This window comes from Dipodomys spectabilis, unplaced genomic scaffold (genome assembly GCF_019054845.1).
Source record: "Dipodomys spectabilis isolate Male_0828 unplaced genomic scaffold, ASM1905484v1 ptg000069l, whole genome shotgun sequence".
In the NCBI taxonomy this organism is placed as follows: domain Eukaryota; kingdom Metazoa; phylum Chordata; class Mammalia; order Rodentia; family Heteromyidae; genus Dipodomys; species Dipodomys spectabilis.
Genome location: NW_024870746.1, coordinates 3541721 through 3555302, shown reverse-complemented (window position 1 = coordinate 3555302; position 13582 = coordinate 3541721). Strand labels below are relative to the sequence as shown.

Genomic DNA, 13582 nt, shown 5'->3' with positions numbered 1-13582 from the left:
CTTAAATGCCATTACCAGTGTGAAAATGAAAAAGTACATGACATTGTTAAAGCTAATTGGATAATAAAAATAATTTGAATGAAAAAGGAAAACAAGATAAAAGAGAAAAATAATTTGAATGGCATCTCTTTAGAGCAGACATTAACACACTTTATAAGAATGCTGGCCAGTTACTATTTTTCTCTTTCTACAGATGAGAGCAGCAGTCATTTAACTAATGAGTAATGGAGACAATAATGTTCCAAAATTTCTGCTTTAAATAACAAACCACTCATTTGAAAAATAATGTTGAAGTCTTTTGTCTTAGTCTGATTTCTACTATTTTATAAAAATACTTTAGACAATCATCTTCAAAAGGGAAAGTTTTATTTTGGCTTATAGTTTTTGAGGCCTGAGTCTTGATCAGTTTAGTTCTGACATCTAGACCTACACACACACACACACATATCTATCACCTGTGCAGAAGCTGGACATTCTATAGCAGCTGTAAAGTGAAGGAAGAAGGAGGAGGGAAAGACAGAGAAAGAAAGAGAGAAAGAGAACAGCAGACCAATATTTCAGTTTCCTTCAATGGTATGATTTTTGTCACCTATGATCTCCTTGTAGGCAGAAGCTTGCTCCTCCTCTTCCTCCTCCTCCCCTTCCTCCTTCTTCCTCTTCTTCCTCTTCTTCTCCTTCTACCCCTTCTTCTCCTTCTTGTTCCTCCTCCTCCTCCTCTTCCTCTTTCTCCTCCTCTCCTCCTACTTCCTCTTCTTCTTCTTTCTCCATCTTCCCCTCCTCTTCCTCCTCCTCCTCCTTCTCCTTCTGCCTCCCCTTCTCCTTCTCTTTCTCCTTCTCTCCTTTTTCTTGATCTCCCCCTTCTCCTTTTCTTTCCTTAATCCTTCTCTAGATTTCAATATGCATTTACATTTTGCTAGCTAGGTAGGTTTCATGATAAGTACTCCACACTCACACAAAGTAGGATGAGGTGAGACTTTAGGAGGTTATGGATATGTCCTTGGACTTCAGAGTGCTTATGATTTATGAGTATATCTCTATGACCAAACACTGACTTACATATATTAAACATGTAGAGCTTCTTAGATACCAATGACCCTAAATAAAGAGATTAAGAGAATTTTTTTGTTGGTCATGGGGCTTGAATACTGGGCCTGGATGCTGACCCTGAGCTGTTCAGCTCAAGGCTAAAGCTCTACCTCTTGAGCCACAGCACTATTTCTGTTTTTTTTTCAGTGGTTTATTAGAGATAAGAGTCTTATAGACTTTCCTGCCTGGGCTGGCTTTGAACCAGGATCCTCATATCTTAGTCTCCTGAGTAACTAGGATTATAGGCATGAGCCACCGGCACCAGGCGATGAAGAGAATTTTTGAAGCACAAATGCCACTGTCTCACAATGATTACAAACTGAAATGTGATTATATCTACACAGAAATTACAGTGACCCAAATCTGCTCACCTGCACTCCTGTAGACTGAACCTAGTGAATGTAGGCCTCACTTGTGGTGGAAGGCTCACAACATCGCCTCTGAGCATCAGTTACCAAACTGCACCTGCTTTGTTGTATCCATTTCCAGTGCATGTTTCCATTTGTCAGCTGTCTGCTGCCCACAGCATCACTCACAGCAACATCCATATTGGGAAAATGTTATCTTGTCTAGAGTGTAGCCACCTGCTTTTCTTTGGATGAATGATCTTTGGATGCCTTTATAGAATTTCAGATTCTCCACATAGAGGCTTGAGATATGCATAATCTTCCCAGCTCCTTGTCACTTCAGTAGCCAGTTCCAGAAGTGGCTTTGCCTGTGTTTGGTCTCCTGAAACCTCTTGTGTGCAATAGCATCAGCTCCTGACTCTCAATGTGTCTTGGGAATCAAGAAATTATTTCCTTTCTCCTTTTTCTTCAGGTTGGGTAGATTGGCAAAACGAAATCACACAGGTCTCAAAAGATATATGTAAAGTCACCTTGAACTCAGCATGCTAAAGAACCTAAAATGTGTTTTTTCTTTTTCTTTTTTCCAGTCCTCATCCTTGAACTCAGGGCATGGGCGACATCCTTGAACTATCTGTGCTCAAGGCTAGCACTCTACTACTACCTTCTTTTTGTTCTTAATATATATTTTTTATTGTAAAGATACTGCACAGAGGGGTTACAGTTACATGAGCAAGTTAATGAGTCCATTTCCTATGGAGAATTGTTACCCTTTCCTTTATTTTCCCCTACCATCCCTTTCCTCCCCACCTCCCCAACTCTTCCCTTCCCTCCCTGCCCCCTGCAAAGTTGTAAACTTTGTTTTCAACATAGTGTCTGTACATCTCATTGGTACAATGGGTCATCCTGGATCCTTATTTCAGCATTTTGTTATTTCCCTTTCCCTCCCCAAATTAGAAAAAAATTTATATACAAGATGCAGGACAATGGAATCAAATACAGTGACAACAGGGGTTGTAACAAGGGGGAAGAACATACAAAGAAACAAAAGAAATCACATAGTACACTATAAGTACTTCAAAACAAACAGCAACAAAGATGAAGCTTCTTGTGTCCCTATCTTGGGGTTCATTTCGCTTAGCATCAGCTTGTATGGTCATATGTACATAGCTTTTGACCTCTTCTGCTTGTCCTAGACAGATACTAGTTATTGCAGATAAGGGAAACCATGGGACCTATGTTTCTTTGAGTCAAGCTTACTTCAATTAGTGTATTTTTTCCAAGTCTTTCCATTTCCTAACAAATGGGGCGGTGTCATTCTTTCTGATGGAGGCATAGAAATCCATTTTATATACATACCACATTTTCCTGATCCATTTATCTACTGAGGTGCATCTGGACTGGTTCCATATCTTAGCTATGTCTACCACTACTCTTTTTATATTTTTTATTGTAAAAAACTGTACAGAGGGGTTACAGTTACATGAGCAATGTAATGAGTACATTTTCTATCAAACATTGTTACCTCCTCCTTTGTTTTTCCCCGAACATCTTTTCCCTCCCACCACCACAACACTACCACTACTCTTTTTTTCTACCACTACACTTGAACTACAGTGCCTCTTCAGGCCTTTTCTGAAACATAGGTCCCATTGTTTCTCTTATTTGCAACAATTAGTATATGTCTAGTTTAATCTTAGCAGGTGAGCAAAATAGGTCAATAGCTATGTACATATAGCCATGTAAGATGATGCTAAGTGAAATGAATTCCAAGACATGGACAGAAGAGGTTTTCCTTTGTTGTTGTTTTTTAATGCACCGTGTGATTTCTTGTTTCTTTTGTGTGTTGTTCCCCCTATGGTATACCCCCTGTTGTCACTGTATTTGATTTTGGTACCCTGGGTTTTGCATATATGTTTATCTGAATTAAGGAAGGGTAGGGGAACAACAGAATGGTGAGACAAAGGACAACAGGGGAATTAATGCGACAGTGACAGTCACAAGACAACATGCTTGAAATGACCTGTGTAACTTGCAGGGGGTGGTAGGAGAGAGAAAATAGGAGAAAATGACGGAAGAGGTAACAAGTTTGACAGGAAAAGTACTTATTACCTTACTATGTGACTGTAATCCCTCTGTACATCAACTTGACAATAAAGAGATACATAGAAGATGAAAAAAAAAAAAAAAAGAATCGCCTGGACTTTCCTGCACGGAGTGACTTTGAACTCCAATCTTCAGATCTCAGCTTCCTGAGAAGCTAGGATTACAGGTGTGAATCAATGGTGCCCACCTTAAAATACATTTTCAATACCCGTCACTGCTAAAATTATTCTTTAAAACATTAGGATATTTCCGTTAGCATGCCAGTACAGTCCATATGTATGGCATAAGCGTTTATATTCTACATTTAAAGCAAAAAAGTATATGTTGTGGATGTGCTGGGTGTTTTGGTTCCATTTTTATTAAAAAATTAGGCTACTAGAATTCATGTGAAAACAACAAGGACTCGGAAAATATGAAATAAAAGCATTAGTTTCAAAGGAAAAGATACTAGAATATTATATATGGTACTTCACTTCTGATCAGTTTTAATAAACAGCTTTATCTACATCCCATTCTATTACTGTAAGTTTATTGAGATGCATGTGTCTGTGTATAGACAGGCAGAACAAAACAGGGAAAATAGGCAAACTATTCACAAATAAAATATATATTGAGTAATACATATTAGTTCTTGTCTACAAGATAATCAAAACACCCTCAAAGGATCCCATGGTCCAAGAGCTGGTGGCTCACAGCTCTAATCCTAACTATTCAGGAGCCTGAAATCTGAGTATTGGGGATTGAAGCCAGACTGAATAAGAAAGTCAGTGAGACTCTTATGTCCAATAACTGCCAGAAAACCAGAAGTAGAGCTGTGATTAAAGTGTTAGAGTGCTAGACTTGAGCCAAAGAATTCAGGGATAGAGCCAGACCCTGAATCTAAAACTAAAACTAACATAAATATATTTGTTTGAACAAATTTTGAGGTACTTATCAGCTTTTTAAATCATCATCCTACTTTCATTTAATTGTGGATATTTACATTTTGTATTTAAATATCTCAAGCTCACAGATATATTTATTCTTTATATTTGGCAGCTTGGTTAACAAATAAAGAAAATAATGTTTTTCTGCTGTCTTTTCAGTTGTGAAGTTCTGCTTTTTCCACTGGGACCTTGGCAAATTGTCTATTTTTGATTTTTACTGTTTTATTGGAAAATTCTGGAAAGTTTAATAAAGTAGAAGAGAAGATATGAAAACAGGAACCTAGAACTAAGAATATGAGATTAGGGAATCCAGACAAGGAGATAAAGCAGGGAATGAAGCTGTGGACAACAGTAGGAAGAGTCATTACATTAAGGGAGAAGACAGAACAGTGGGAGGATGGAGGATGAACTGGGTGCATAAACCAAAACTCCTTCCAGGGTTCAGATGCTCATGAAGCTGAGCAACTGTTGTGTATTCCCCTGTATGTACAGATATGACATCGAAGCTTAGAGAGGTTGAGAAGCTTGTATAGTGACATGGGGAATTTCTTTTGAAGTCATCTGATGAAAATGGATTCATGGAGAGAAGCTTCAGGCCAAGGAAGGAAGAGGGAAGTGAAACCTGGAGTGGAGAAGGCAGGCTGTGCAAGGACACATTTCCCTCTCTGATCTGCAAGTTCTATGAAGAGAGTTTTCAGGTGGGAGAGACAGGAAGTCTGTACCGAGTCCTGAGCAGCAGCATTGCAGAATCAGACATCAAGCAGAGCCCTGAGCTCCTGAGGTCCTCTCTGGGAGATGCTGCTCCTGCCACTTGTGTTGCTAGCTGTGCTCTTCCCAGCTGGGGACAATCAGGATGGTAAGAGCAACTGGGGTAGCAGCCTGCCCTGTGGCGGAGGGTCTGGTAAAGACAGGCTGCACTTAGTCTGGTGAGCTTGGTTAACTAGGCTCTGAGGCCTCCTGTCTCCAGAGTCTTGACCATTCTGGAAGTTGGGGCTGAAGGCTGAGGCCCAAGGCTCTTAAAGAGACAGTGCTCATGGGGTGCACAGATTCTGAGTTTGTGCTTTCACATCTTCTCAGTGTGCATGCTTTCATCCCTGCTCCATCCCATTCCTTCCTTTCTTTACATGTTTCTCCCCTATTTCCACAGCCTTCCAGGAGCCAATCCGTCTGCACTGCATTCAGATCTCATCATTTGCCAACAGAACGTGGGCACAAACTCAATTTTCAAGCTGGCTGGATGATTTGCAGATTCATGGCTGGGACCGTGAGTCAGCCACTCCCATATTTCTGAAGCCTTGGTCCAAGGGGAATTTCACTGATGCTGAAATGACCGAGCTGTTGGAGCTAATCCGAGTGTACTACTACGGATTCATTGATGAAGTGCAGAAACATGCCAGTGATTTCCAGTTGCAATGTGAGCACTGTTGCCTCTCCTCCTTCTCTACCCTGCTTTGAATCCCTCTCTCCACCCCTATCTGCCTGCACACCTTTCTCTAGAGCAATCTTTACATCTCTGAAGTACTCAGATCTGGCTGCTTTTCCTTTGGTCTCTGATGGAGGAAATCACTTTCTTTGTGACCAAGGCCTTGTTTTTCTTGTAAGAAACTTGTCCTGACTTTCCTTCCCTGTGCCGGAATGCCCTAAAATGCGACTTCTTCTTACTCAATTTTGGTGACTTTATCCTTCCTGATTGGTCCTGTCTAAGTGAGTATTTTATTTCTCTCAGGATGCTGAATTTTTTTTTTTTTTTTGTTGGTCACGGGGCTTGAATTCTGAGCCTGGGTGCTGTCCCTCTGCACTTCAGCTCAAGGCTAGGGCTCTACCACTTGAGTCACAGCACCAGTTAGGGCTTTTTTTTTTTTACTTATGTGGTGCTGAGGAATCGAACCCAGAACCTCATGCATGCCAGCCAAGCACTCTACCACTGAGCCATCTTCCCAGCCCCAGGCTGCTGAAATTTTGACTCCAACTCCCTGATTCTCAACCCACCTGTTCTATCTCCTTTCCACCATCACACACCCTACTCTGGCCCATCTATGGCATGCTTGCCCCTTCTTAATGCTCCTCTATCTGAGAGCCTCTAAGTGTTGTAATAGTTTCAGCACATCATTTTATACTCCTGAATTATATGCTCATCAAATCTGAAATCCTGAACCCTTTCCACAGTCTTTATTTCTAGTTTGTTGTTTAGTAGCTGAACTTTTTATCTGTGTTCCTCCTCCTTAGATCCCTTTGAGATCCAGGGCACAGCAGGCTGTGAGCTGCATTCTGGGGGAGCCATCCTAAGCTTCCTGACAGGAGCATTAAGAAAACAGGATTTACTGTATATCAAGAATCACTCCTGTGTACCTGCACCAGAAGGTGGCAGAAGAGCTCAGAATTTCTGCACATTCATCCACCAGTACAAAGGTATCTCGGAAATCGTGGACACTCTCCTCTGTAAAACCTGCCCCGGATATCTCTTGAGCCTTCTTGAAGCGGGAAAGGAGGATCTGGAGAAGCAAGGTTTGTCCTGCTCTGTTTCCCTTTTGACCACCTTCCTTAAACTTAAAGAGCATCATAAAATTAATTTATTCCAAGTAAAAATACAAAGTAATATTATGACATTGACCAGATATGAAAGGCCCTCCCAGAAACAACTCTATTGATGATGAAGAGAACTCTCCTTTAAAGAAAATATGAAATAAAATGAAAAATATGTAAGTCTGTATAATTTTTCTTTAGCAAAACAACTTTCTTAGATTTTTTTTTTATTAATAAGTTTAATTTATCGTGAAAATACCATACAGAGGGGTTACAATTACATGGGAGGGTAATGAGTACATTTCTTATCAAGCATTGTTGACTCCTCCTTTGTTTCCCCTTCCCATAACCTCCCCCTTTGTTTCCCCTTACCTTCCCTGCTACCCCTCCACCCGCGCCCACCCCAAAGTTGTAAAGTTTGTTTTTTGGCATAATGTCTTGTACATCTCATTGTTGTAATGGGTCCACATGTATCCCTATTTAAACCTTTTGTTTTTTCCCTTCCACTCCACAAATTATACCAACATCAAATACAGTGAAAACAGGGGTTATACCGTGGGGAGGGGGGACATACAAAGCAACAAAGAAATCATCTTATAAATACATTAGAAACAATAGCATGAAAGAAAAATCATTTGAGTCCTAACACCTAACATCAACTTATCTGAACTTTTCTCCTTGTCTCAGATATAATAGTTATTGTAAATGAGGGAAACCATGGGACCTATATTTCTTTGGGTCTGGCTTACTTCACTTAATACAATTTTTTCCAAGTCTTTCCATTTCCTAACAAAGGTAGCAATGACATTTTTTCTGATGGAAGCATAGAATTCCATTGTGCATATATACCACATTTTCTTGATCCATTCATCTTTGGAGGGGCATCTGGATTGGTTCCATATCTTAGCTATGGTAAATAATGTTGCAATAAACATAGTTGTACTGGTAGCTTTAGTATGGTCTTGTTTGTGATCATTCGAGTAAATGCCCAAAAGTGGAATTTCTGGGTCATAGGGGAGCTGTGTCTGGAGTCTTCTAAGAAACCTCCATACAAGTTTACACTCCCACCAACAATGCAGTAAGGTTCCCTTCTGTCCACATCCCCTGCAGCATCTGTTGTTATTAGAGTTCTTGATTATAGGGCATTCTAACTGGGGTGAGGTGGTATCTCAGTGTTGTTTTGATTTGCATTTCTTTTATGGCTAGGGAGGTTGAGCATTTTTTTAATGTGTCTATTGGCCATCTTTCTTTCCTCTTCAGTGTAGTTTCTCTTTAAGTCTTTAGCCCACTTATTTATTGGACAGTTCTTTCTTTGATGATTTATTGTTGGAGGATTTAATTTTTTGAGTTCCAGGTATATTTTAACTATGAGACCTTTGTCTGTTGTATGGCTAGTGAAGATCTTCTCCCAATCCATGGGCTTTCTATTGATCTTCCTAGCTATGTCGTTTGCCATGCGGAAGCTCTGTAACTTCATGCAATCCTATTTGTCCCACCTTTCTTTGATTTGTTGTGTTTCTGGGTCTCTATGAGGAGAATTTAAGCCTGTGCCAAGAAGACCTAGGGTTTCTCCTATTCTGTCCTGTAATGTTTTCAGAGTGTCTGCATTGACTCTGAGGTCTTTGATACATTTGGAGTTGATTCTGGTGCAGGGTAATATATAGGAATCTAGCTTTAGTTTTCTACAAATAGTTAACCAATTTTGCCAGCACCATTTACTGAAGAGGCTGTCTTTCTTCCATTCTATATTTTTTAGTTCCCTTATTGAAGATTAGATGGCTATAGATCTGTGGGTTCATTTCTGGGTTTTCAGTTCTATTCCATTGGTCCTGAGGTCTGTTCTTGTGCCAGTACCAAGCTGTTTTGATTACTATGGCTTTGTAGCAGAGTTTGAAATGTGGTATTGATATTCCTCCAGCACTGTTTTTGCTATTCGGGGTCTTTCATTTTTCCATATGAATTTTTGGATTGTCTCTTCTATTTTCTTGAAGAATGAAGTTGCAATATTGAAAAGTACCACATTGAATTTGTAGATAGCCTTGGGAAGTATTGGCATTTTCACAATGTTGAATACCAGCATGAAAGAAAGGTACATATTTGATAGTAGAAAAATGATTTCAGTGAATTACAATGTTTAAAGTTTGCAATGAAAATAAATCCTCAATAAAGATGTACACCATTTTTCTTTTTCCCTTATTTTTTTTTCTCTTATTTTTATACAAACAGTACAAACAGTTGCATGCAATAACAAATTGTAGAGCTTAGAAGAAAGAGTGAGAGTCCATCAGTCATTGATTTTGTTTTCAAGGAAGTCGGGAGGTCTATGTCCAAACATGTGGACTTTGAAGTCCATAAGCCCCAGGTTAGAGTTATTTTCTAGTATTGTCTCTGCCTCTTCCTGCTCCAGTGAAGCCTGAAGCCTGGCTGTCCAGTGGCCCCAGTCTTGGGCCTGGCCATCTGCGGCTGGTGTGTCATGTCTCTGGCTTCTACCCAAAGCCTGTGTGGGTGATGTGGATGCGAGGTGATCAGGAGCAGCTGGACACCCAGAGAGATGACTTCCTGCCCTATGCTGATGGGACGTGGTATCTGCGAGCAAGCCTGGATGTGAAAGCTGAGGAGGCGAAGGGCCTGAGCTGCCATGTGAAGCACAGCAGTCTAGGGAGACAGACCATCGTCCTCTACTGGGGTGAGAGAGAGCTGGAGTTCTGGCTGGGAGTGGGAGCAGGTGGCTCTAAAGCAAAGAGGGAGAGGGTGTGTGAGGGACAGGGAATGGTGAGGAGGAAGGGCTAGAAGACATTTGGTGGGCGAAAGGGGACAGGAGTCAGGCAGAATGGGCAGGTATAAGGAAGAAGATGATCCAAGGACATTTAGAAAGATACTGAGCTGGGCATGAGAGCACTTACTTGTAATCTCAGCACTAGTGAGTTTGAGACACAGCATGACAATTTAATGGCCAACTTACATTATAGGGAGACACTCTCTCAAAAGTGGTGATGGTAACATGTGTGTTTTCATGTGTTCACACTCAGTAAATTGTCCACCCTTAAATAGATGCAGTTCTTAGCTGGGTGATAGTGGCTCATGTGTGTAATCCTAGCTCCTTGGGAGGCTGATCTCTGAGGATCAAGGTTTAAAGACATCCCAGGCAGACAAATCCCTGGGGTTCTCATGTCTAGTTAACGAGACAAAAGTCAAAAGTGGAGATGTAGTGGAGTGGTAGAGCACCAATGTGGATCTAGAAAACCTAAGGGAGAGTCTGAGTTCAAAGTCCCCTAGTGACAATATCCTATCTATCCACTTTATCTCAGTAAAGTTGTTAACCTCAGACTCCCCCCAAAATTGGGATGATAGGAAGATGGTTAACTAGGCAAAGGAAGGCCAGGTAATGGAGCAAGTGTCATTAGAAGTGACAATTGATTACTCTTCCAATCCACAGGATACTCTGTCTCTGTTGGTTTAATCATTGCTGCAGTAATAGTGCCTTGCTTGATCCTTTTGCTGTGCCTTGCACTGTGGTTTTGGAAGCGCTGGTGAGTTTTTTTTAACCTTTCTTTTCTGTCTGTTCCCTACTTTTTGATCTTTCATCTACTAATAGCCCATTAGTTGTCCTCTTTCTACCAAGAGTTTCCTCTTAACCTTGATCCCTGGGGAGAGGTAATTTAAAGATTTTTGGCAAAATACATCTAACATAGAACTTTTACGATCATTAGTGCTTCTAACAATATTAAGTACATAAATGCTGTTTTATTTGTTCTTCTTGCAATGTGAAACTGTCCTCACATTTGAAGCCATGTTTCCTTTCCCCCTTCCCCAGGCCCTGGGATAGTGACTCTTGTACTTTTGCTTTCTATGGATGTGATTGGAATTATTGGTATTCATCCTGTGACTGGCCTCTTACTCTTAGCCATCTGTTGTCTGAATATATCTCTATGGCAGCTACGTCAGAATTACCTTTCTTCTTCAGGCTGAGTCCTTTCTACTGCATGTCTAAATACCATAGGAGCACTTGAGCTGCTTCTTCCATTGGGTTCTGTGAAGAATGCTGTATATGACTCTGTTCATATCTCTTATATATCTATTTTTTAAAACTTATGTTCTTTACAGGTCATATGATGATATTCCATGAGCTCCCAACATTTCTTCTCTCGCGTTTGGAATAAGTACCAAGACGCTGAGAAACCTGTGGACTCAAGAGATAGTTTTGTTATGTCAATAATTATTGTTTTGGCAGGAAAACATGTGCTTCATATCATTTCTTGTGTTAATGTGTGTTACAATGACTGATTGCTCATTTGGCAAAACAACTCTATATGTTTTCATCTTTTCTGCTTGTTGAGAATGTATGCATTTGGATTTACTTTGAGAATATTTGGTTCTAGTTTTTCATCTACCTGTATGTGTTTCTAGCCTTATCCTTGTTAGGTATTGGTATGAATGACTTTTTGACTTCATAAGGTGAGTTGAGATTTGTTTCCTGTCTTGTTACTCTCCAAAGTATGGGGCAGCATGACTGTGTTTGTGAAGAATTGGATGAGTTCACTTGTTTAGCCTTTTATGTTGGGAAATATTTTGTCAGGAAAGTTAAATTTTATGGTCAGATTTTTTTCTCATTAAATTTCTGGGCTTTATTTCTTGTTTAATATCATCATTACATATTACACAAAATTAAAAGAACAATATATTTGGTATTTATAAATTATTAAATAAAAATACAGGAATATATATTTATCTTTACAGAGCTTTGCTTTTCTTCTAAACTAACCAAATCTTCTGTCATTTTATGATATTAAAAAGTAAACTAGTGTATGCATGCCCAAGAATAAATGGGGAGAGTGATTAATAATCGCAAGGCTGATTTGTTTCTTCCTTGGCCTAAGGAAAGTTGCTGTTTGTCCCTTTGGGCTCAGGAGAGCAAAAAACATACTCTCTATCTATTTAATCTATAAAATGGTTATTACATTTATTTCCCTCACTCAATAAGGGAGCCATACTCAGACTTCTTGGCCAAGAAACTCTAGCTTCTAAAGAGAGTCTCTAGTTTTCCCTGGAAGAAGAGTCTCTGGGGTTTCCATTGCCCCTCACATTAAGGGTAGAACAGATCAAAACTGTCCACTGTGGTCCCACCTAAGCTATGCTTCTAGGAATACCAACCTGCTGCGGACCGGCTCTTTCGGAACGATGGAGGATACCTAGGGGAGGAACCTGGAATAGGGGGGGAGATGGCAAACAGACAACTCACACACATTAGGAGTGGGTGCTGGTGCAATTTAATGCAGAGGATAACAAACTTTTATAACAGAAGTCTTCACGAGAAAGGGCTAAAGGTTACACAATCTTGCTGCATGGCTTCATTTTTGGGTGGTCACCAGCTGGTCACCTGATAGGCATTTGTTTCAGGCTTATCTCTAAGAAATACAACGATTATGATGTTTGTTACCAATTAACCATTACCTATCTTTATAGAGGCCTTAACTTTCCCATAAGATCTTTCCTGTTTCTTCTTTAATAGTAAACCTCAAGGAGACCTAGATCTAGCAAGTCTCTTAGTAAATAAAAGAGAGTAGCAGGAAATTCTTTCTCCTAAATAGTTATCTCAGCAATTGCCATACATTCTTTCTGTTCTAGCCGAGCCTACAGCTTCTTGTAAGTCCCTTACAAACAATTCCTTCTGCTGAAGTGACTTCGTGAAACCCCCAATACTTTTATATTTACTTATAACTTGTCTACTAGCCTCCATAAGAGGGGTTTCAGGGTAGCACTTAACTCTGGTGAGTTAGTCATATTTTTAAGACACTCATCAGATTTTGGAGTCGTCAACACTCTTAAGAAAGAGCTTTGAATAAGGGAACGTTGACAATGAGTAAGTACAAAGAGCAGTAGAAGCAGTAAAAGATTAATAGGCACTCTTATATAGTGAAGAAAGGCAGAAACACATCTTTCCCAGGGGTTTGCCAGCTTTTCCAGGAGTAGGCCTCTTAGAAGCCCTATTCTCTGAGGTAGACTTCGGTGAAGTCCCAATACTCAGAGATAGGTCTCTGTAAAGCCCCATTCTCAGGTCTGAAAGCAGGTTTCCCATGCTAAGCAGACTCCACTGGAGTAGGCGTGGCACAAACCAAGCCCGTTCCCCTTCCAGAAAATAGCCTCTTCTTCCACTCAGGTGTGAAGGCCTCAAAACAGGAATTTCAGTAACCTCAGCCTGGTCCCTGTTTCTCCTCACTTCTGAAGGACCCCAGGAATACTAACTGGATTGTTGTCCTGTGATGAATGGTTGATGAAGCATCTGCTCTGGACCTGGGGGAGCTGATGACTTATTCAGTGGTTTTCCAATGTCTTTCAGCAGCAAACCTCCTCATGCAAATGAAATGTTACCCTGAACCCCAATATGAAACACAGCTACAAGGGGAGCTGTTCTGTTTAAGGGCGAGTTGCCCAGTCTGCTCACCTCCCCCAACTCACACCCCTTTACCTCCCCAAGGACTCCAGAGGCTCAACCCCTAAAATACTTTGATGCTTTGCCAAGCAGTTTGTAAGCCACTGGCCTAGTTTGTCCTGATCAAGTCAGAGGTTCCCCCGTACCCCAACTGCTTGCCATAGATA

At 40.5% G+C, this 13582-nt stretch overlaps 1 protein-coding gene across 2 annotated transcripts; it reads left to right on the top strand.

Moving 5' to 3' along the window:
• Positions 1-5140: 5140 nt before the first annotated feature.
• LOC122109732 (T-cell surface glycoprotein CD1b-like) lies at positions 5141-11707 on the top strand. 2 transcript variants are annotated; one of them, XM_042682317.1, is made up of 6 exons: positions 5141-5318; positions 5610-5876; positions 6689-6967; positions 9393-9671; positions 10422-10515; positions 11090-11707. In XM_042682317.1, the coding sequence occupies exons 1-6, from the start codon at positions 5258-5260 to the stop codon at positions 11109-11111; spliced, it is 1002 nt and encodes a 333-aa protein (XP_042538251.1). In that variant the 5' UTR covers positions 5141-5257; the 3' UTR covers positions 11112-11707. The 2 variants fall into 2 exon arrangements, with proteins under 2 accessions (XP_042538251.1, XP_042538252.1); XM_042682318.1 differs by having other exon boundaries at positions 5239-5318; positions 5711-5876.
• The last annotated feature ends 1875 nt before the right edge of the window (positions 11708-13582 follow it).

Coding starts and splice junctions, on each gene's coding strand:
- LOC122109732 (XM_042682317.1), top strand. CDS start 5,258: ATGCTGCTCCTGCCACTTGTGTTGCTAGCTGTGCTCTTCCCAGCTGGG. Junction 5,877..6,688: donor CAGTGATTTCCAGTTGCAAT/GTGAGCACTGTT, acceptor CCTCCTCCTTAG/ATCCCTTTGAGATCCAGGGC. Junction 9,672..10,421: donor GACCATCGTCCTCTACTGGG/GTGAGAGAGAGC, acceptor TCCAATCCACAG/GATACTCTGTCTCTGTTGGT.